The 24,513-nt window shown below is 41.3% G+C and overlaps 1 protein-coding gene across 9 annotated transcripts; it reads right to left on the reverse strand.

Moving 5' to 3' along the window:
• Nucleotides 1–344: 344 nt before the first annotated feature.
• acacb (acetyl-CoA carboxylase beta) lies at nt 345–23,881 on the reverse strand. 9 transcript variants are annotated; one of them, XM_020100894.2, is made up of 54 exons: nt 23,684–23,881; nt 21,288–21,846; nt 17,831–17,963; nt 17,093–17,231; nt 16,854–16,963; nt 16,672–16,753; nt 16,469–16,567; nt 16,212–16,321; nt 16,013–16,123; nt 15,713–15,922; nt 15,451–15,621; nt 15,164–15,325; nt 14,899–15,062; nt 14,469–14,619; nt 14,287–14,390; nt 14,114–14,195; nt 13,341–13,486; nt 13,091–13,241; nt 12,864–12,998; nt 12,385–12,531; nt 12,110–12,298; nt 11,909–12,009; nt 11,735–11,823; nt 11,412–11,536; nt 11,202–11,315; nt 10,680–10,793; nt 10,506–10,595; nt 10,296–10,414; nt 9,143–9,166; nt 8,479–8,619; nt 7,951–8,050; nt 7,750–7,857; nt 7,600–7,656; nt 7,254–7,295; nt 6,944–7,159; nt 6,668–6,823; nt 6,240–6,443; nt 5,976–6,131; nt 5,770–5,892; nt 5,409–5,678; nt 5,220–5,317; nt 5,010–5,130; nt 4,815–4,925; nt 4,011–4,154; nt 3,811–3,931; nt 3,625–3,721; nt 3,417–3,513; nt 3,175–3,310; nt 2,917–3,094; nt 2,704–2,816; nt 2,456–2,610; nt 2,181–2,351; nt 1,624–1,763; nt 345–1,392 (listed from the first exon to the last, which is right to left on the reverse strand). In XM_020100894.2, exons 2-54 carry the CDS (start codon nt 21,824–21,826, stop codon nt 1,266–1,268), a joined length of 7,293 nt encoding a protein of 2,430 aa, XP_019956453.2. In that variant the 5' UTR covers nt 21,827–21,846; nt 23,684–23,881; the 3' UTR covers nt 345–1,265. The 9 variants fall into 9 exon arrangements, with proteins under 9 accessions (XP_019956453.2, XP_019956455.2, XP_019956451.2 ...); XM_020100896.2 differs by having other exon boundaries at nt 23,347–23,706; XM_020100892.2 differs by lacking the exon at nt 23,684–23,881 and adding an exon at nt 23,439–23,623.
• Nucleotides 23,882–24,513: the final 632 nt, after the last annotated feature.

Below are 24,513 nucleotides of genomic sequence, written 5' to 3' on the forward strand. Positions count from 1 at the left end.
TTGTCTGTTGTATTGTGCTAGACATTATTACTGTGACGTTTTATTTATATTTATAAAAAAGGCAGCTGGAGAAGGTGATGACTCTGTCAGTCTTTTGCTGTATATATTTGAATGTTTGCTAATTGCTATTGCCCCAGAAAAGCTTTGTTTTTGACTGTATTTACACATTTAAGTTCCCAAATGAAAACGTGTGCCAACGCTTTTTGAGTAATCCAGATGTTACATGTTATTCTTCTATATACTGTGATTAACATGTCTGAAAGTTAGGTGTATATTATGTTCAGTAACGTGACCATAATAAAAATCAAATGGGTGAATAAATATACGTTTGTTTTTGCCAAAAATATATCAATGATATTTATTAACAACAGTCCTTTGGTGGAAAACATGACACCGAAAAGAGTTTATGTACATTCAAAGGAAATGTCACGGATGATATTTCTGATCGGAGGCTCGGCAAATCAATACATCAGCTGGCGAGACCACTTCAGTCATTAATGTCCATCTTTGATCAAACCTGAGTCTGAAGAAATGTGTCTCAGATACAGTGTCACACCATGTCCTGTCATTGATACCATTGTCTTTAGCAAATAAACAGCATAGACTGAAAGAAACATTGAAAAGAATGGACCACTGAGTCCAGTGTCAACAGTGAAATGACAAACACTAATGAACTCAGGACACATGCAGTACAAGACAAAATTTTACCTGCTTCTTAATTTGCATCTCTGAATCACAATACCCATAAAATAATGATTTTATTTCAGTCTATACAGAAATTAATCTGAAACTTCAATTCACTATTTTACCGCATCAGGAATTTGGCTTAATTTCTTCTTTATTCTATTTGAGATTCACTATTCGCTTTTTTACTGCATCAGGAATTTGGCTAATATTTCTTTTTTGTTCTGTTTGAAGTTCAAATATTCATTGAAAACCTTTAAATGTGAGAACCAGCACCTCTGCATGATGATTGTATAACCCTGACCTCAATAGACCAAATAGAGCCTATTGAGATTAATTTGTAACACTGATACACCATTACTCGACAAATGTAAAAGACAATCATTGGAACAGATTACATAAGAGCTTTGTAGTGATTTTGTAATAACTGAGGACTAGGTCACTTTGTGCATGTGTGCAGTGCAAACAATTGCCCCAGCTATAATCCTGTACAATCTTTTTTTAGCTTTAAATTTCCCCCCTCTTTACAATCAAGTGGATCAGACCCTTTGTTTTCTTAGAGCCTGGTAAAGCCCCTCAGCTTAACTGGCACTGGTGTTGTCCATACTTGAGACCAGATGCAAGAGCTTGACCCTCTGGGACGGAGTGATGCTCTGGCTCAGGTGGATGATGCAGTCCATGGCGATATCAGGGTTAGCCTGCACCAGGCTGGAACACAGTTGGAAGATCTCTATCACAAACATTGCAATGAAAATGTATAGACACTTTTTTCTGCTTTTGCTTGAAAATAATGATTTTCATTGGCCTGTCTTTTGATCAGAAACCATGGTATCTCTAGAAATATTAATAACTTTAAAAACCAAACCTAGAATGCATCCCGGTGAAGTTGCAGTTATTAATGGTGTGTGTGTGTGTATGTGTGTGTGTGATTCTACAAACCTGCGGATTTGTTTCAAAGTATTTTCTCGTTTCAAGTACTTGATGTTCTCTCTGATAGCTGACTGAGTGCCGCTGTCCTCCATGGACAAATGCTTCTCAAGCCACTCAACTACAGCTTGGTTATTGTCCCAGAGGTAAGCCTGACAATGCAAACAGACACACCTTTACATTTCGAATTAACAATGAAATGCTCATAAGTAAAGGCCAGATCCTGTTGATTTGTCCCAGTGACAGATTTAGGCTGGGTATTGAGAAGACGTGAAACAAATAGAAATTGTCTTTTAAGTATTTCAGTATGTTGCAATTGCAGGTCCTATTCTCAGTCACATACAAGGGTTAAAATAAAATGAGATGACTTCAAAAGTGTCAATGTACATAAACAAACAGTACCAGACAGAAAAACTACAAGAAAAATGAAATTAAAAAAAGATCCCGCACTTTGACAAAAATTGACCAAGTGCTGTCTGAGTTGAACTGCTTTATAGACATGTATTCAAAATGTTTAACTTGCATGTTGTGCATCAGCAGAGAGAATATCTCTTTGTGGTGTCACGTACCTTGACGGTTCCCTCTGTTTCAACAAACCAGCGTCGCAGCATGGACTGCATGTGTCCGTCACTGACGTCCTTGTTGGCCTGCAGAATCTCACATTTCACCACCTGCTCCAGCAACAGGCGACGGAGACGCCAGTAAAAGAAAGTTCGCACGTTCTTCCAATCCAGAACATCCTGTCAACAGAGTGTTGTAAAACATGTTACAGCAGCGTGCGACTCAACCGAGCACAGTTTCATTACACACATTACATCAGCGTGATTGTGAAGTGCACACTCACAGTGATGGCACCCTTCTCCTGCATCCTCCCTGGGGTGTCGTGGAGGTCTACAAACTGCACTGCCACCTGGTGGTAGATGGGAAGCAGGAATTCTTCTCTGGCTTTGAGCTTTGACTCCAGCTCTCTGCACTGTTTGTTAGACAGCTCTGGGGAAGCTGGTGAAAACAGAAGAGCTCTGAATCACGGCAAGGTTACAAGAAAATAAGAAAATACGTGTGGTTGTATGAGTTGAGATAAAGAGCTTTTACCAAGCTGTTCAACCAGACTGGCATAGACTGAATCTAGTCTTCTCATGGTCTTCAGCAGGTCCTTCCTCCTGAATTTGATCTCCACTGTGCCCTCAGCCTCCAGCACACCCCCTCTGCACAGAGAGAAAACAACAGGGAGACAAAAAAAACATGTAATCATACACGCATCAGTTGTTTTACTAAATAAAAAATGAATTCACTGCACTTATGTACCTGCTCTCCTTGTCAGCATAGAGCTCCATATACAGCGGGTTGATGGTGGGGTCTATCACCACCCAGGACCCTCCCCTCAGCTCAGCATGTGGTGGGATGTACACCAGCACCGGCTGGTGGAAACCATGCAGGGCCTCCACAATGTAGGCTCCAAACTTCAATATCTGGTCATACATATCTGAGAGAGAACAGAAGTTATTTTACAATTACGACAAAGCAGCGTATGATATGCAGAAATGTTCATTATTCATCGTGTACCCTTCATTCCGCCAGAGAAGCCCCTCCAGTTGGCGAACACCATGAGAGGCACACGTTCATGGTTGAAGTCACAAATGGCCTGAGCTGTTTTAAAGGCTGAGTCTGGGAACCACACCTGACCAGCCTGCTGCAAAACCTGACATCAACAAACAAAAACATGAGGGCAGAGGTGAAATACCCCTCTAATTATTGTCACAGTCTATTGTGTGACTTTAACAAAGTGTGTGTACAGATTTACTCACTTTAGATTCTGAGTCCAGGTTGGCTGGATCAGCTGGGACGGTTAACTCTACTGTGCGTGTTTCAACAGCGATGACACCAAGAGGAATTCCTCCTAACCTGTGGCCATTTAACAGTGTAAATAATCAGTTTAAGAGTGAGGCTTATAACTGTACATACCATTCATATGAAGTATTCTGTGAGTGTGTACTTTCTTAGAAACATATTTACCGTGCTCTTCCTACCACCACCGTCTGAGCCCAGGACCCCATGATCTCCATGAAAGAGCCATGGTCGAAGAATCCGCTCTGCCAGGCGCCTCTCACCGCTGATGACACCCATGAAGAATGTTCAAATCATTGAAATGTATTTGCTTTACCAGTGAAAGAGACGTTTTTTTTTTTTAAATCAACTCACTGGGGTGAGGTCGACCAGCCAGCATCCAGCGGGGGTCATACGGAGTTTTAGTAGGAGTGAACTCTATCTCTCTGTCCACTGGATCTTTAGCTGCTATAATAGGCACAGGAGAGTGTTTGTTCTGTGAGGAGAGAAAAGCTTGAGTTAGTGATCTGGTTCTGTTACTGTGTGTAGATCTCACTTCACACATTCATCCGAACCTTTGGCATGTAGGAGAGCCACTGCAGGATGGTGAAGACGCCCTCAAAGTCATCTGGCACAGTGGTGTGAGTCACTCCATTGTTGTGCATGATCTGGATTCCTCCCAGCTGGTTGTTGGAAGTGTAGACCTCTCTGCCCAGAACCTGTACACAAGCAGGGATTCAAGCTTCCAACTTTTTATTTTAAGTATTTGAGTATAACAACTACAACATGAAGCAGTCATTTATATTGACCACTTACTGATATGTACTCATCTCCAACTGCTTTGCCACTAACCGTCACCAACCTGGAAACTACACATTTTAGCCAAAGTATATAGAGCTAATGGAAGGAATTTCAGTAGGATATATAGTATAGAATATAATTTAAATATTTAAAAAATAAATAATATTTCACTGCTGTGATCACTATTTATACTGCAGCACTACTGCTGCCAGCCCCATCTTTAGTCAACATGACTTTTTTTGATTTGTTACCTTGTTCAGAAAAAAGATAGAGAGAAAGAGAACCCCCAGAGTGAGAGAGAGAGAGAGAGAGAGAGAGAGAGAGAGAGAGAGAGAGAAAGACACACAAAGAGAGAAGTGCACCAGAAAAAAAAGTCATTCAACTGATGTTTTCACATTGTTGAAATATTCTATAGAAAGGCACTGCAAATCTTGTGAAATGTGGAAAAGACACAGAATCTCTGGGGGGAGTTAAATTACTGCAAATCTGCAACCCTCTACTGGTGACACACACAGAGGCTGTGATGTGCACAGCAAAAGAGAGGAAAGAGAGGAGAAGACAAGAGAAGACCAACAAACCTTGTTCAGAGCACCTGCTCCAGTCAAGATGATGTGAGAGTTCTCCACCTGAATCACTCGCTGTCCCAAACGGACCAGGTAGGCTCCGATCCCAATAGTACGACATGTCACCTGCAAGAGCAAAAAGGCTCTCAAATAAAAACTAAAAGCCCCAGAGGGAATGACTGCTGGCGGAAGTCAGTTCCACATTCTCACCATGCTGATTGTAATAATCTCCTCATAGGCCTGAGAAGATTCTCCAGCGATGGTTCCAGATCCTCGTAGGTTCTCGACACCAAGACCTTCATCCTTCCCAATGATGTCCGTGATGATGTACCTGACAAATCAAAACATCTCTATCATCCCACAGAGAAAAGTAGAGGGTGCCATGATTTCCATGAGGTGACATTGTTTACTTCATTATACCTGGACTCTCCTCCTTCCTCTACGTGGTGACAGTGAACAGCATTGGTGGAGCTGATGCGTGTGTAGTCCTGAGGTGTCAGGTAAAGGTACTTGAAACCCTGAGGAGAGATATTGATACAACTTATAATAAGACTTGTACAACTACACATATGAAATGCTATTACCTGTGCTCATTTCCTCAGAAGTCACCTTGTAGGGGTCAGCAGGGTCGATCCAGGCCACCTGGAACATGTGTTTGATTTCTTCAGCGAGGCCGATGCGTGCTCCGCTGTTGGCCGAGATGTAAATGCGGGGGATGCCCTCTGCCCGAGCCAGCTCAGACGCCCTGAGGAACAGCTCGTCCTCCTGAGGACCGAACGAGCCGATCATGTGAGTGATGTCGTTGCAGATGACAATGATGTCTCTGCCCTCGGGGTACTCTGGAGTCTTCATCTTCATCCTGAAGGCGACCATCCCCACCTAGTGGAGAGTGGTGAACAGAATCATCACACTGGGAATGAATACATGAAAAGTGTAATAGTTCATGTAAATGTCTTAAAATCAATCGTACGTCATTGTCACCAGGTAGGCGGTTCATCTGCACCAGTCGTCCTTGTGGGTCCAGAACCAGCTCAGAGCAAATCAGCACATCTTTAGGATATTTGTCCCCTGGACCCCAGAGCTTGAACAGAGCCTAAAAGAAGATTTCCATTCGAGTCACATACTTTGAGAACATCAGAGAAAGAAAATGAGTCTAATTCAGTGAGTAAGCGTTACCTGTCTGAACATCTCAGGGAAGTCGTAGACGTATGTGGTGCCAAGAGTTTGAGCCTGGAAGCGTTTGGCCTGCAGCAGATCCTTGGTCACATAAGGAGTGTTGATCAGCATGCCGTGCATAGGACCCTGCTTGTCTCCATATGACTGGAACATGATCTGCAAAGATGACGAGTTGAGCGAAGTGATTTATGTGACCGTAAAATAGCACAGACACTACATAAAAACAGTTGGTTCAAGGAGGCGACCTCAGTCCACTGCCCTCACCTGTCCAGAACTTAGGTCAGTGACCTCCTTGTACAAGCTGATGTCCAAATAATAGCCGGATTCATTAGTTAGAAACAGACGGATAGGAACAGCATTCCCTGTTGGCGTCAGGCGGATGTTGATCTTCAGTTCTGCCTGAAGGACCCGCAGCTTCCACAGACGGCTGCCATAGCGCATCACCATGGAGCGGACAGACTCCTCTATCTGATGGTCCGAGAGAAAAGAACAAAGATGTCAAAGAGACTGAATGTTTAATAGGTTTAGTTTATAAAAAATATATAAATATCTACTGTTAACATCAGTAAAAATCAATGGTATGGATAAAAAATTTAAATTATTTTTTATCCATACCATTGATAGAAATGAATAACACTTAATTAACACAAACACCACTGTGGTAGTGTTTACTGTATGTTCTGGACACTGACTTTTGAGGGGTCCATGATAACAGTTGGGACAAAGTTGAGGAAGATGTGGTTGCAGTCTGTGCGGACGCTGGTGTTACTGAAGGCCACCTCCAACTCATCCATGGCCTCCAGGAGAAGACGTTCTCCCTCATTTTGAAGGTATTCAAAGGAGGCTTCCTGGTTGTGTGTACGGAAAGATTTAATTACTGCTAGAAACAGTACTTTCTAATAGAGTTAAACCAATGCGCTTATCCCCTTGAAAAAGCCATTTTTTCAGTATCCAGTTTCCCCTTGTACCTTTGTAATGAGATCTGAGTGGCGGATGATGGCTCGGATGAAGAAGCGGTGGTCTGTGACCTCAGCACCCTCCTGAACACGAGCAGCACCCAGGTAGAGGTGCATCTTGTGGTTCGAACAGGGAACCGCTTTCAGGCCAAAGTTCCTCATACGGTTGAGCTCCAGCTGAAACGCTAACGCTGGCTCCAGATTCCTGTAAATACGATCCTCCTGGAACTGAGGAGAAGTACAGGCAGAGGAGGAGGGTCATCTCACAGGAGCATATTGGATTATAATTCAGGTTAATGCATTCAAATTATTAAAAACTTACCCCGTCTCTAGCTCTGAAAGTGAAGAACTTGGGAAATTCTCTCTGTCGGAATGACAATTTTTAAAGAATGAGAGGCATAATAAATGCAATGGAGTAAAGATATATGTGAAAAAAATGAAAGTGTGATATCACACATTCTCTACAATTTAGCACAAATTGTGTTTTTTCCATATGAAGATAATTATTAAAAACACAAGTTGGACCTTTGTCATAAATACTGAAAAGAAAAGAGCCATTATTGGCTCCCTCAAGCTATTTTTAAAATAATATACACAGATACATGTGAAAGATAAAAGTGGGTCTAATGAAAATATTTCACTGTCTGGGAGTATTGTTGCAGAATTACCTTCTGCGCAATCAAAAACGTGATTCTCCTGATTCCGTACTCAAAGAGGATTGCTCTCTGTTAAAGAAGATACACCATTTTCATTTCAACAATAAAACAACCTTCATTGATATGAATCAGTCGTGTGTTATCTAAGATTCAGAAACTGACCTTTGACTGGGTGAAGGAAGTCAACGCTGTGACCAAGACATTGTCGTCCTCTGTGTCTGCTGTTTTTATGGACACATTGATGATGTGGATTGGATTCTCCCTCGTATTCTATACAGGGTCGTGGAGAAACAGATGCTGGGACACTCATGAAAACAGACGTTTTTTTAAATTAAAAGCCAGCAGCCCTTTCACAGGCCTCACCTTAATATTCTCCTCCTCATACAGACTAGAGCAGGACTCAGAGAACGGAGAACTCTCCAGGACTTGTTCTGCAAAGCTGGAAAGAACTTCATCGAAATTCCTGCAAAGAGAAACATGCAACTAGAATGTTTACTGTGGCCTTTCACCTTTCACCACTGGAATCTAATAATTTCATCTTTCAGTCCAAGTGACAGCTTGTCAATATTTTAAGACATTTCCTAAAGGCAGACTTGAAATATCACGTTCAAGGGACCAAAAACATGTGATTGTGCCCTTTAACCTCCCAAATCTAATCAGTTAATCTGTGAGTCTAAGTGAACATTTGTGCTAAATTAAAAAGGATTATCTCGAGGATTTAAGATAAAGTGTTCGCAAGGCAAAAAGGATTTTTTGACCTTAGAATAACACATTCCAACCAATAGATATTTGAGTCTAAGGGAAAAATTGTTCATAAAATAAAAAAAGTGGTTTGTGAGGTCACAGCAACCTTAACCTTACGAAACCATTAACGCATAAAAAGTAATCCACCTTCTGAAGTCGTCGAAACACTGGAAAGCCACCATGGCCCCCATGCGCTGGCAGGGTGGAGACCAGGCTCCCTCCAGGAAGAGCTCACTGCTCTGACGCCTCATGTTAAACTGTCCTGATCCATGCATCGGTACAGGAAGTCTGAAAAAGAGACACGCACACACACAGGCAGTGATAACAACATAGGACCGCTGAATGATCACAGTCAGCTTAGAGAAATTAAAGAAAGTGTGGATATTCTCATCTATTCATACAACAATTACATTCAGTCTGTAGGTTAATTTCATGTAATTACATTGACAGGGGTTATGAATTAATCATATAATAGATAATTGTCACTATGTCTGATTGAGAGTTTGCAAATTAAGAATCAAATCTCTAGTAATCAATAACATCTCAGGCTTGAATTTTTTAAGAGGGAGACAAAATAAATAAAGGGTGCACCTCTGAAAAAGTCCAGAATTGTTTAACAGGTTGAAAGAAGCAACACAAATATTGAGTAGCTCAGCTCAACAGTGAATTAGGAAGGACTTGTTAGAGGAGTCCTTTTATCAAATGTTTCCTCTTTCACAGAAAGAAAGGGGGGGAAGCAGCACGGTGCATCCAGCATGCAACTGTACACACCGTCAGGAGGTTTGTCTGGCTGGGAGGAGCTTTACTCTACCTGTTCAGAGTAGGGCTGCTCTCTCTGAAATAAGATGATTGACAGGTCACATTAGCGGTGGAGGGTCACACTGCACCACTACCTCCAGGCATTATGATTAGATGTAAAGCACATTCACATTCAGGCATGGAGGGAGAGAACTGTCTGCATTCAGAGTCAGCTGTAAGTAGTCACAGCAGCAGCAGCAGCAGCAAGTAAGTAAGTTGATCTGCACATATGTGGCTACGTGTTAAAAGCTAAATCAGGGGCCAGAATTTGTAGCATTTGTGTATATTTGTCAGTGGAGAGTTGTGTAGCTGTATCTCAATTTGAGTGTGTGTAATCAGATTTGTAATTGCCTAAATGCGTGCTGAGGTTTCTGAATGTGTACATGAATCTGCAAACACACATTCGGAATGTGTGTAAGTAATCAGCTTTGTAAACTTGTATATAAATATGTGTAGTTACAAATCTGTCACTGTGTGCATAGATCTGTAAAAATGCATTAAATGCAACAATGTGACAGGTATTAATGGCTGAAAAGGTTTAGTCATCAGTTCCAACTCAGATGGGCTTTGCAATTTAGTGTCGTTTCACACATGATCGTTATTGCACGAATAAATGTTACTTCTCCATGGAGCTTGTCTCACTGACAGCAGCCATCATGCCAGGTTTGGTGATGCAGTTTCAGCAGCATCTTTTTGTTGTTATTGTTTTTTTTAACAAAAACACTTGACCAAAGGGACTAAATTGGCCGCGTCTCTTGCCATGCTTTAGCTCAGGGTAAAAAAACAACAGACTATTTGCACCCACTTACAAGTGCAGTAAAAATGACCTAAATGTAACTGATGTCTTCTATGTATGTCCAGCTCTTGGCACAAAATGCTTTCACTTACTAATATGTATGTACACATTTAAAGATTAACAGATCTATGCATGTGATTATAGATTTGTCTATACATGTACAGATCTCAAAACAATCTCATGATACATCTACAGATCATTTTACAAATCTGAAAAAAAATACATATTAACTATACACATTTACAGATTCCTGCACATATTTGCAAATCTGTGTGTGTGTGTGTTTGTGATTCACAACATCAATAGAAAAAAATAAATAGTAGTGTGTAGTAGTAGGCTGTGGCTGAAGTTTAGTGAGTAAATATGTTACCTGTTGGGATGTGATGACGGCAACATAAACTGGAAGTCCACAGCACATGTTCCGTCCTGCAGCTGGTGATGCTGGATGCTGTTTAGCTCATAGGCAATATAAGCTCTGCGCACATACACCTGGAAGTCAACACAGTCGTAAGTACGAGGCAATTCAGACATTGTCACTGATGTAAGAAAAATAAAAAACGCCTGTTTCCACTAACCGTACCTCCAGTGCAGCCATGCACACAACTTGATTGGTGTGATAGAAGAAATTGGGTAAAACATCAAATATGGAGGTTTCAGAGAGGATGAGTTTCTGTGAGAAATGAAAGCAAAAATCAGTCTTTGACTTTCAAGATGGTAAAAATAAAAAAATGAAATGTCTCCGCACGAGGCTAACCTTCAGGTTCTCTGGACAGAACTGGTGTCCGTACATGTCAATGGCCGACAGGAAGATTGACTCCACCTGGTTGTGTCTCAGCTCATATGATGGTAGATTTGAGGCAATCAACACCTATGAGACAAATATGATATCAAAGAATCTGTTAATTTTCGTAATGTTAATAATCTAAAATCGGAAAAGTTATATTTTTTGATAGTTTAGATTCAGCCCTCCAAGACGAACCTGGGGGTGTTGGTGAATTGAAGCTGATGAACCGAAACATGGCTGCATACAGCGTAAATAAGACTTAATAACTTCCTTTCCGTACCAGTTTATTGTCATGAGACAATAAAAAGGAGGGAAAACTTTTCTTGTGTTTTATGTGTGCTGTAATCTGCAATCGGAAGTCATGTTTGATTATGTAAGTTTGTGTAAATGACCAAGTCTGGAATTATTTTAAATCAGTTCAGATTTGAAAATATCATTTCAATCCAACTTGAGGTGGATCATTGTGCTGCAGTGAGATGCAGGTTGTCTGACCTGTCTGGCTCTCAGTGCCACCTTTGAGTTCTCCATCTTACTGAGCTGTGTGAGCTCATTTAGAATAGCCATCAGCTCATCTGCCAGCGTGGAATCCCGTCCACACAGTTGGTCCTACACAAAGTCAAGGAGGCACATCGCGTAATGTCACATCATACAGATATCTTGTAGGAAGAATTCTTCACGTGTCAGAGTGTGTGAAAGTCTTACGATGAGCATTGTGACCAGGACGTTCTTCTTGGGGACCTGAGCATGAGAGAAGATGTACTCCAGCACAGGACTCATGTCAGGTTTGTGCTGTTCTCTCAAGTTGATGACACACTTGTCATAGTGAGCTGTTTGAGAGAAAAAGGACGATGCCTGTCTGTCTGTTCCACAGCAGAATACACAATACACAAAAACTACTGCACGGATTACCATGAAAGATAGTGGATGGATGAGGCTGTTAAATCTTGGCAGATCCACTTTATTTTTATTTAGATCCACACAAAAAAGTGGAAATAAAGTTTATTATGATACTACTGTAATGTCACCTTGCTGAAACTGCATCTCGACTTGCAGGTAGCGCTTCAGCAGATCTAGAACCACAGACTTCATATAACCCCGGATTCCACTGCGGTACCTGAATAGAACATGATCAAACGTGTCAAACAACGAGAAACACCAACATCACTTATCTGCATTTGATAAATGTGAAATAAATCCACCTTTGTACCAGCTGTACGATACTCTGGGTGTTCATGAAGAAAACCTCTCGGTCAACTTTCCTCTGCAGGGTCGCTGCATGGCTGTCTAGAATATTTGCAATCTGAAATAATTGAAAGGAAATGTCATTATAGTGTGGTCGCTTGTACTCAAAGAACTTGCTCTGTGACGCAGATGCAGTTTCACAGCACTTTGTCTTTTACCCTTTGACTGGGGAACTGGCAGAGGACGGACGTGATGTTGCTGGCGTACTGAGCTATGACTTTCCGGATGCTTTTCTCAACGCCAGGTGGAACACGACCCGCCACACTGGTCATGATTTCCTGGAGCTCCAACAGCGGCAGGGAGGGGTCTCTTAGAGTCTTCATCAGGGTGTCCACCCACTTTTTCAGCTGCAGACATGAGTATGAAACAAAAACTAAACAAATGTATTCAAACTGCCTCAGGAATCTGACAGGGCAGAGGGACTGAAGTGTACCTTGGTGCTGAAGTAGGGCTCTTCAAGGCAGAACCCATCCATGACTTTAATCAGGTTTTCGAGGACACTGTGAAACACCTGGTGAAGCTTTTCCCCGACCATGGGCAGCGGCTGCTGGGGCGGCAACATGGCTGTGTTGAGCTCCACCTATGAGGACAACATGGAAAAGTGCAGTGTCCATTATTATCTGCAGTTACAGTTACAACATCTAAATTGTTTAACATTTGAATAAGATCTGTACATCAAAATATTATTAGAAAGTGCTTAAAATGTATAATATGTCTTCAGTTGTCTTCACGTCCTGTTACCTTGAATAAAACAGAGGATTTCTCTGGGTTGATGGAAACATTTTGTAAAATGTAAGTACAATATTTGATTCTATTGTAATGAGGAATTGTTATATATTATATTTTTAAATTACAAGGTTCGATTTAGAGATTCAGATTATGTGCTGTCCACAGTAATGTGGAATAATCTACCCGATGTATACTGCTGGGGTCGTCTAGGTCGATATGTGCCACCACACAGCCAGGCACCAGCACTGCTCCAGGTCTCTTCACAAAGTGGATACAACCATTCTGCTGCACAGTCAGAGTCATCACCATCTTCATCACCTGAATCCACAGCACAAATACAGCCAGTGAAAATACAAAAAGAAATGCCTCATTAAATCACAGGCATTCTACATTTCACGAAAATCTGTCACCTCAATCTCAGCGTAGACGTCCCCTGCATTAACATGACCTCCATCCTCCACCATGTACTGCAGCAGTTTGCCAGCGGACGGTGACCTCAGCACTGTGGGATCCTTCTCTTTCTCAAACACACAGGTCTTGTTGCCAACAGTGATGCGGTAACTGTGTGGTCAAATAATGATAATGATATTAGAAAACAGATCAAACCAAAAGGAAAACGAGCACCAGTGATTCATCCAGATTGAACAGTGACAGTCTTACCTGTCTACTTCCTCCTTCATGTAGGTGGTGTGGCTGCTGCCATCGTAGGACAGCAGGAGGCCTCCGTCACTTAGCCTGTGGACGTCTATTTCAATGTTGGAGCTGTTCATCGAGATGACGTATGTTGTTGGGGACTGGCGCGCCACCTGCAGGTGGCAACGGCGATTTTGTTGATTAAACTAGAAATACCTCACTGCAGTTGTATGCCTCCTCCAACCAGTGCAGTTTCACAATGACCTTTAACCTTTGAAATCTTATCAGTGGCAACTAGTCAAAATTTGAAGAATTTATTTTGGGCAGACATGGGATATCTTGTTCAAGAGGCCAAAAGCATGTTTTGTGAGTCCACAATGACTGTCTAAATTCTAATCAGTTAATCCATGAGTGTAAGTGAATATTTGTGCCATATTTAAAAGGATTATCTCAAGGCGTTCTTAAGATTACTTATTCACAAGGCAAAAAAGGTACAGGACATTGACCTCTGACCTCCAGATTCGAATCAGTTTATCCTTGAGTCCAAGTGAATGTCTGTATCAGATGGTCATGTGATATTGACCTCTGCCCGTCTAACAGCAAAGTTGAATCCTTTCGTCTTTGAGTCCAAGTGAAAAAAATCTATCAAATTTGGAAAATAATCCTCTCAATGCTTTCTTGAGATATTGACTCATAAACACAATGCCTCCGGCCACTGGCTGTCGCAGCACAGAGCCATAAGAAAGTAAGAGGATAAGTAAAACAAGGAACATGTAAAGGGAATAAAACAGATGAATTACCTTGAGACAGAACTTGACTCCTTCATATATAAGGTCGACACTGACAGAGTTGAGGAGACTGGCTGCAGGCAGCACCTGTCCTCTGAGGACGCAGCAGATCATGTTTTTAAAAGTCAGTTATATGAGTAAGAACTATAGTGAGACATTGATATGAAGAGACTGAGTCTACTGACCTTTCCAGGGAATGCAGGTAATCAGACATGCTCTTTCTGAAACTCGTATCAGCAACGTGCAAAGCCCCACAGACAACACCCAGCATTGTGTCTGGTCTCTCTGCCTGCAGACAGAACACATAGATGAAATGACTCAACAAAAAAGAGACGACTCAAAGGTCTGACATCAGGTCTTCAGTTACCTGCACTTTCTCTGCAATGAGGTGATCCAGCCAGCCAGTGTCAATGTCATTGTTTCTGAAGCTTTCTGTCTCCAGTAACTTAATGAGGTACTCAACTGTCGTCCTGAAGTCACCTCTGATGGACAGCTCCTTCAGCGCCACCACCATGTTCCTGAAGCAAATGATAAATATCACACCTGATGAAAACACATGTAACCTGCAAGATTTATCATATAGAGAATATAGCCTACTTTATAAATAATAATGGTATATCCTGAATAACACTGTCAAATCAATTGCAAAAGTATATTGGATTATTGTCTTCTAATCTTTTGTTGGATTATTGGCAGGTCATTTTCATCGTATTACTGACTGTTGCCTCAGAGATAAAACCGCTAAAGCTGTGATTGCTAAACATCGGATATCGAGGATCATCAAAAAAAAGACTTACGAAATGGCTTCTTCGCGGTTCTCGCCCCAGGAGAAACAATGTCCGAACTGCGAATCCGCAAATTCATGCAGGCCACCGGTCGCTCCCACGCTGAAGTAACCCCAAACATTTTTACTGCTGCGGAAGTTCAGTTCCTGCACGGTGCCAGAACTGGGCTTGAAACCCTGTGGGTGAAGGCACATGGATGACGAGTGAGTGATGCAGTTAAAAATATGACACAGAACCTTTCAACTGCATTTTGATTATTGATAAATTGATAAATGACCTCATCAGGGTTCTCGCTGGTGATGCGAGCAGCTATGACGTGGCCTCTTGGATTTGGCATGGAGTCTGGATTCTCAAAGTTAATGATGGTGTCGCCCCACGGAGTTTCTCCATAAAGCAAGCGAATGTCTTTGATTCTATGGAGGGGGATTCCCATGGCAATCTATCACAGATGAAGCTCAGTGTTATAATGGCAGGATTTAATCTGTAGATACATTCTTCTGCTGTGTATACACAGACAATCTTGTTCATGTGTTATAATGAGTCTGTCCACTGACGGACGTTTACCTGAAGCTGGGCAGCAGGCAGGTTTACATCTCCAATCATCTCTGTACACGGATGTTCCACCTGCAGACGTGGATTCAGCTCCAGGAAGTGGAAACTTCCATCTTCAGAGAAGAGATACTCCACAGTACCTGCACTCACATAACCCACCATCTTGGCAAGTCGCACAGCAAACTGGTCCAGAGAGAGAGGGGAGACAAATTGCAAAAGTCTCAACAAGATTGGTTTAGAGCTGGAAAATAGAAACACAGACACGGAAACTAACCTGTTCCATTTGCTCGAACGTGGAGGGAGCAGCTATGGTGGGAGGAGCCTCCTCGATAATCTTCTGGTGCCTCCTCTGGATGGAGCAGTCTCGTCCAAACAGAGAGATGGCGTTTCCGTATTCATCGGCCAGTATCTGCACCTCGAGGTGTCTCGCATGCTGAGCCAGCTGCATGACGAAGATGGGTGAGCCAGGTACCTCTGTCTGAACCTGAAATAAAAAACAAATTCAATTGTATAAAGTCTGGATGTAATTGCAAAGAAATCAGGCATTAGGCTGTAAAACGTATTTTTCACAGACCTGTCTAAATGAACTGTGAAAGTCCTCAGAACTTTCTACTTTACGGATTCCCTTTCCACCTCCACCCTCAGAGGCCTTGATAACAACCGGATAACCAATCCTCTCAGCTCCCTGCAAAGAAACAGAACATAAAAATAGCTAAGCAGATTACAAATCCTTGAAGGGTTGATGAATTGTTTGATATGTTTCTTATGCTTACTGCCAGGCCATCATCTACATCAAGGACGCAGCCCTTTGTGTAAATCTCTGGAGGAACACTGATCACATTTCCTCCTACTTGGTCCTCCTCTGTCCAGTCCACTCTCAGACCTAGAGCAGGACAACACACAGGTGAGAACATGAAGACACTTTGCACTCACAGTACAACCCATCAGAGAATCTGTACCCTGTGAGGAAAACACAACATGTCCTTCACCACTTTAACCTGAGACAGTGTGTGTGGAGGTAATACATCACCTGATCCGCTCCATGGTAGAGTGGGAATGTCAGCACTCTGGGCCACAATGGATGAAGCCACTTTATCCCCTAGAGCCCACATGGCTTTACTGGACGGCCCTGACAGAAATCATCATTAAACAATGAGATGTGAGAGATAGGTCCACATTAAAATATATTGTGTTTTTAAACTTATTTTATACATATACTAAATATGTATATACCTAAAAATGATATCGCTGCTTTGTTCAGGAGCTCGGGCAGTTTGGGATTTTCTGACGCATGTCCCCAACCGGCCCACACAGCCTGTGATGAGTAATACACATGTCATTTATATTTATTTAGAAGAAAAGTTTAAACTCAGAGGCAAGAGAACACAGCTTGACAGATGAACACTGAAATGTACCTGCACTGGGATTCTTTTTGCAATGTCCACTATCAGCTCTACGTTGGCATAGTTGTTGTTGTTGGGCCCGCCAGGTACAGGCACATAATGATCAGCCATTTTAATGTATTCTACAGGCGGAAAAAGAATAACACATATCGTAAATTTTTAAAACAGGGAATCATTTGCTTTGGCAGCTTGGACAAACAGGTGATGTCTGCTGCATAATAAAATATAATGAGTATCAAGTTCACAATAACCTGCGTTAGCTTTCAAGTCTTCAGGGGTCACCATGACAACAAAGCGGATGGTCCTCTCGTTGCGAAACATTTCGTAGGACCAGCGACGGATTGACCGCATACATTTGACGGCAGCGATGCCATTGTTGGCGATCAGCACCTGCAACAGAAACACAGACCTCCTGAGAAGAAACACATGACTCTGCATTTGCCGTGAAAAGTAGAGATTTTATTTTACTTATATCACCCCCACCAAGAAATTAAGTTTTCACCCCTGTCTCTTTGTTGGTTGGGTTAAGCAAGATTGCACAAAAATGACTGGACGGAATACCACGAAAATTGGTGGAGCTACATGGTAGGGGTCAGGATCTAATCTGCTAAATTGGTGCGGGTCCAGGAATTTCTTTTAACAGTGTTAGAACAGTGTTGGTCCTTATGGTTCCATTGTTTTTGCTTGCCCTTTGTCGAGTTTCTATTCTTCTATTGTTTGTGTTTTACTCTCTTATTTCCTGTTTTGTACAGCATCTTGTAACCTTGGTGTTTTATAATCAACATTTACTTACTTGCTTATTACATTTTCATTGCTGTCTCTATAAAGGTGAAAGTAAAATGTTAAGGGGACTGAGATTGATGCATATGTGGAATTTGGTGCAGATCCAAATATAAATTGGATCTAGTGAATTTAAATGTGGTTTCATGAGGGAACTGTTGGATCTTGGCGGAGATATGCGTTCTACTGAGTAACATTCAAGTCCTTACTTTTTCGATGACATGGTTGCCACCAAATCGGGTGACAAACTCAGCCGGGGAGGCCACAGTGAAGTCCCTCTGTAGATCCATCTTTCTGTGTTCACGTCCTTTTTTCACCAGATGAAGACCGGACATGCTAGGCCTGGAGTGGAAAGCACATTGTTAGTTGTCTTGCTCAGTAACAAAGCAAAACCCAGTCACCTGGGTGTATTTTAGTTTTGTATATTGGCTACAACATTTATTTAAAAAATCCAGAAAACCACAGTGATCACGGTCCTCCATTATATCAGACCCAAGCAGCTGAAAACAGAAACGGAGCACTATGCTTAACAACAACCATGGTGGGAACAGGACCTGCTCACACACCACATGACAGCAACAAGTCAACAACAGCACTGAAAACCAAAAACTCCAGTCAAAGTTCAGCCTGTCTCAAACAACCCATTAATTTCTGGCCTTATCTTCACAATCACACACTGTTCTGCACAGAAACATGTAATCTCTAAAAAGGATTTGTTTCAGGAAATTGACCCGCACTATCAGTCTCGCTGTACCTTTTTTATCAGTTGTTCACCAGAAAAGAGACAATAAAAGTAAAAGTATCATCAGCATATATTCAAACATACATTCAGAGTCACATTTCAAATGCACCAGCCAGGCTACAACTGGGGATAGTTTGGTATTTTAGTAAGTTTGCTGACAGGGAACAGCTTCACTTCACTTTAGTATCCACACACTTAGTTACTTTCGTTAAGTAAAGCGAAGTATCTTCATTATCAGATTTAAAGTTGGGATCATTTTAAATCAAGTTGATTAATGAATCATGAGATTTTGCAGAACAGCTTTTGATGATTACTGTGACATTAACATATACCTATATTCATAAATTATTTTTAAGTTATTTCTACATAGTCAGTGATAATAATGATCGATTATTATTTGGTTTATTAGAGAATTCTAGCCTCACCATGCTCTAACAATCAATAGTTTAAGTCTATGAACAATGAAATGTGCCACTTTGCTATACTCAGTGTTACAATAATAGTAATAATAATAATAATAATACTAAATTTATTTCTAGAGCACCTTTCAAAAGCAGGGTTACAAGGTGATTCAAAGAATAAAATACAAGTGCAAAGAAAAACATTAAAACAATTGTAAAAAAAAAACCCTATAAAAATGAGCAGTCTCTACAGGTGAGTTTTTGACTGATTTTTAAACTGATGCACTGATTCTGCTGAACTTGAGGGCGAGTACTTTGATCTGCAGTGTAGAAGCTAAAACCATAAAAACATGATCTCCTTTGTGTTAAGCCTGGATCGTGGGACTTTTAAAAGCATTTGATTCTCTGATCTCAGTGGTCTCGGCACAGAGGAAGAGGTTAGAAGTTCTGAAATATAAAGCAGAGCCAGACTATGTAGTGAAAAGTGATCGATAGAAGCTTGAACGGAAATTTGTAGCAGATGGGGAGCCGGTTCTACTGCTCAAGTAAGTACTAAAGTTTCGCTTAAGGATCAAAAGCAACATTTTAATGCTACAAAAGTGAATCATCTCACTTGGTTTAATATTTGACGATGAGAGATTAAAAAAGAAGCGATGTCATTAAATACGAAAGTAGTAAAACTGATCTTACTGACGTGGTTATTTAACTGCTTGAAATCCTTAATCAATATTAATATAATCAGTAAAACAACACGCTGAATAAGATACAACACAAATTTACATGAAGACAACATACGCAAAGATTTTCCATTAGTTTATAATGTGATAAAGCCATTAGTTTGTTTTACATACCATGATTATCTGTTGGCTCATGTCGTTCTCATTCCAAAGTCTCACTGCAATTGCACCACAAGGCAGAGTGTATCTCCACACAAATTCTGTCTCATGTTGAGATATCACTGAGAAACTGAGTCGCATCAGCTATACTGTGAAGTTGGAGTGCAATTCTGTCTGGGGTTGACATGAACTTTAAACTGAACTCAAGCTTTGTACTGTTCACCGAGGGAAAATACTGATTGTACTTGGTTATTGAGCTTGTTTTTGATAACCGTTTACAGCTCCTGAGTCTCTATGCACGGCTCATCCACTTTCTGACCTTTTTCCAGCACATGATATACGACAGGGTTGCAGAACACACCGGGTTAAAAACATCACTTAAACGAAAACATGTCCGCCTGTTACTATACTGCTGCAAGATGAAACAGGTCTGTTTCACACTTCCCTCCTCTTGAGAGAACCAATTGTTGGAGTGTTCTTTTTTATTTCCTCAAACTTACATGTACCAGTACAGCCTATGTGCAAGTTACATAACAACTGTACGGCTGCACAAGAGCTTCTTCCTGTTAAGAAAAACATTTCTGCAGAAGTTGCAGTGCTATCTGCTAAACTTTAGGACAAAGTAGCTTTGCTTTTATTATTTCTGCTGCCCCAACATAAACCATGTGATGACTGTCTAAAAGCAAACACTGCAGCTTTAAGTATCAGATTACTACACAACAGCTTCAAACCTCTGGACGGTACTTTCCTTCTGAGATACGGAAACAAGTTGAGACTCTAGCCGTTTCCCTCCATCACGCAGCGTAATCACTTAGTCGCAGAAATTCATTTTAAAAATGTGACCAATACAAAGAGACAACTTCCTCTCAAGCATTCCCTCCCCTCTCCACTCCCACATGTGCAGCAAAATATCTGCAGATCTCCCCGAGACACATCACAGGCTGCTCATTACAAACATAAACACAGCCGATGCCAACAACACGACACTAAAGGCTTGATTCTGCTTAGAACTGGAGCCAGTGTTGCGGACATGAAAAGACTGAAACCTCCATGCAGCCACACACAAACAGATTTGAACAGATTAGGTCTATACTCTGTAAACTGTAGGAAACTTCTTACCTTTTTCCCTTTCATGATGATTTCCCACTATAACACATAACTTAATTTATGAGTCTATCCAAATGTGCATGTCAAGTCCCACACATAGCTGTGTGCATTACAGCTCCTTTGACCATCCATCATATCATCACAGAATAAAAAAGATATATATATATATAAAAATTTGTAAAGGATAAAAAAAGTAGTTTTTGTTTGCTTACAAAAGTGTGTTTGCTGTTTGCTGTGTTTGCTGTTTGCTGTGTTAGCTGTTTGCTGTGTTTGCTGTGCTGTGACCTCGAGTCACAGCACAGGTTTCAAAGTCACTGGCTGAGGCTCTTGTTCCAATAATAGAGTCGAGGTGTTTGGCATGCGACAATAACACAGGTCGGCTCGATGCAGTCAGGTGGTGAAGCACAGTTTGTGGAGGCAGGACGAGCAGATGCATTGCTGCACGTCACAAACGTGACACACTTTTACATAGGAATACATCCTCTGTCAGACACAGCCATTCACCATGTATGGTCACATGATGGAGGCCTGACCCTGGACAGTTGACACTTTATTTTCTTAAGAAAAATAAAATTCCTACTTGATGCCTGAGTAGCTGGGCTGGCTGACGGCACAGGGTGCCTGCTGAGGGGCAGATTTCCTGGTGGAGGTCGAAGGCTGGGCTGCACCACTCGGAGGTTTGGTGACCAGGGGCTCGTCGTCTGAGGAGTTATCCTCTGATGCTCCAAGAATGAATTTGAGGCGTTCCCTTGCCTCGGGCCCTGAGCTGAGCATTGGCACGTTGTTTTTGTGAGGTTTCTGAGAGGTCGGAGGCAACGATGGCGGCTTTGAATTTAACTCAGAGGACAACTGTTGAGGCTCACAGTCCAATGTATTGACATCAAGGCCTGAGGAGGCACCGTCGGACAGAGATCTGTTATTCTCTTTGTATGCTGAGGTAGTGGGAACTGTTGAGAGCGAATGCTCTCCTGGATGAGGGGTGTGTGGAGCGGACATGTCCTCCTCAGCTGTTGACAGAGATTCCTCTCCTTTCACGGGCATTGCTACTGTCTTGGTATTAATCCTCCACAGTAGCAACAATATCCATAGGATTAATCCCAAAGTGGCTAACAAGAGCATTGGCAGACATCCTCCTGCACCTGTAACAAAAATATATGAGAAAAGTTAAAGGTGCAGGTCAAATCATTTCACTGAATGTTCACATATTCTGCTGCGTATGTGATAACTGTTAAATAAAGACGATTGTAGCTCCAGAGCAAAATGTGCAAACCCTTAGAAATTGTCTCGAAACCCTTAAGCTGGAGATGAATGAGATCTCTGCAGCTTTCTCCTCATCTCTACCTGATAGAACTATATATAAATAACACACTCAAAACTTTTGAAGTTTTGATGAGGACAAAGAACATATAAAATAAAAAAGATGATATCTTTGGTTCTTCTTTATCATTTTAGATTTTTCTTTTTGTATAAATTGTCCATAATGAGTTGTCCACAAGTTATCAATTTAATAATATTTTTTCATGGTGCCTCTCTAGACACCATTTAAGTCAGATTAGTTAGCTGTTGTTTTTTTTATTGTTACTGGCCGATATCAGTCGAACTGTAATCAAGAGGCTCAGTAGGTTTCTGTTCTAGGTCCTTGCCATTTGATCTCATGTGAACTGAGAAAACATTATACTATAGCATTGCTCTGCGTGTACTATTCTAGTGCACGGACATTTCTTTAGATTGTGCCATAGGTCAGAGGCCCTTCAAGGACAGGTACACCCGTGGTAATTTGAGATAAGGTTGGTGGCTTTGGTTCAACTTCAAAACAGAGTAAATCAACAGACATTCCTACTCTGATGCCAGCCTTCATACCAACCCTAACACAACAGCAACTACACTAATTCAACAATAATTATAAGTTGTTATATCAGGTAAATTAATAAAAATCATATAATAAGCAATTATTAGAATTGTGCACACTCTTCTTGACTCTGTCTTATAAATCAATAAACTAGCTGTTGACCATTTCCGAGCCAGTGTCCCACAAACTGCTCGGGTCTCAAACAGCTGACATGAGAGCTAAGTGTGGCTGCCCCATGTGGGGGAAAGGTCAGCACTGAGGGAGTTAAGGCTCAGGCAGGCAATACATCCACACACATACACATCATTAATGAGCATAAATAACAAAGATATAAAAAGATATGGGATATTTGGATGCGTGAGCCATGTGAAGCAAACAGAGCTTAAAAATAATGTGATTCTCGTGAAAGAGGCAGACAAGGAGGGATTTGTGCTCTGCAGACACTTTGCCTTTGAGGCTTGACAGAAACAAAGGAGAGGCTGAACCATCCCTTTACAAATGAAGCTTGCTGTGTTTATGTGTCACATGGTGTTTATAATGTCATATCATCAAAACTATTGCAAATTGTATTACAATGCATATTCAAATTAAAGGTTATGCACTGATGAATGAATGAAAACTATCATTTAAGTTATCTTTGTCTCTATGCTGCTGTCAGCTGCACAGGAAATGTCTGCAGGCTTTATCACTTGCAAACTGAACTCAATACTTCAATCCATGTACATGCATGACTAATGAAAGAGATTTGAAAGAGATGGAGCAAAGCAGGAGGAATACAAAAAAGTCAAACCTGAGTTCAGTCCATTTTGCCCTCAACAGGAAGACTCAGCTAAGATTAGTAGATCCATCTGTATCTATGAGAAACACCTGCAGAAGCATTACCTTGTAGAAACATGCAGTTTCTATGTAGTAGTGATCTGTCGGTGTTGTTGTTGCTGCTGCTGCTAACGTGCTAACGGAAACCAGAGGTCCTTTTCCATTCCTTCACTGTGATCTAGATGAATTCTTTAAATTAAGAACACTTCTTCCTGTTCTACTCGACTCCACCGAGAACTCGAAGTGTGTCCTCAGTTAACTGCAGCGGTTTGACTCATTTCAGCAACAGTGAATATCAAAGAGCCACCTACCACCATCAGTCCAGTGTGTCAGCAGCCCCTCCACCAGCGACACACACACACGCACGCACACACACACACACACACACACACACACACACACACACACACACACACACACACACACACACACACACACACACACACACACACACACACACACACACACACACACACACACACACACACACACACACACACACAGACTCCTCCTCCGGCTCCTCCTCCTCTGTGGATGTAAACACGTGCTGCAGGACTCTTGCTCCTCCCAGGAAGAAGGAAACCTGCCCGAAGATCGTGTATGAATGAAATAGGATGTTTCAGTTTGTGTTAAATACATGATTTCAAAAAAAGCAGGAACTCTGTTTAGACGTTTAAGCTGAACTGAACTGTCTTTGAATAAGTTTTATTTTTCACAGTTATGTTTTTATTTGTTTGTTTATTAATGAATTTCTTTATTTGTTTGTGAACTCATATTAAGCCTTTGATGGCTTTTACTATTCTTTGAGTTTGTTTGTTATCTCCTTTTCATTTGATTCTGATATTAACTCTCACAATTTGTATTTTCCCATGAAAGCGCCTGTTAATTTGAAAACGACAAACAGACAAAGAAGCTTGTTGTTAGCATTAGTCCATAAGGGAGTAAGTATGTAAGTTGAGTTGTCTCATGATATTATAATGTGGAAAAGTGCAGAAACATGGACAACGAAGCTGAACCGTGAAAATAATAAATATATATTAGTAATAATATTATTATCGTTAGAATAATGCGGAAGTCTGTATAATAAAATGTGCGGCAGGATTTTCAGTTGGAGTGATTCTCTCGTTCAGCAAACGATCTT

The sequence above is a fragment of the Paralichthys olivaceus genome, chromosome 4 (genome assembly GCF_024713975.1).
Source record: "Paralichthys olivaceus isolate ysfri-2021 chromosome 4, ASM2471397v2, whole genome shotgun sequence".
NCBI lineage: Eukaryota > Metazoa > Chordata > Actinopteri > Pleuronectiformes > Paralichthyidae > Paralichthys > Paralichthys olivaceus.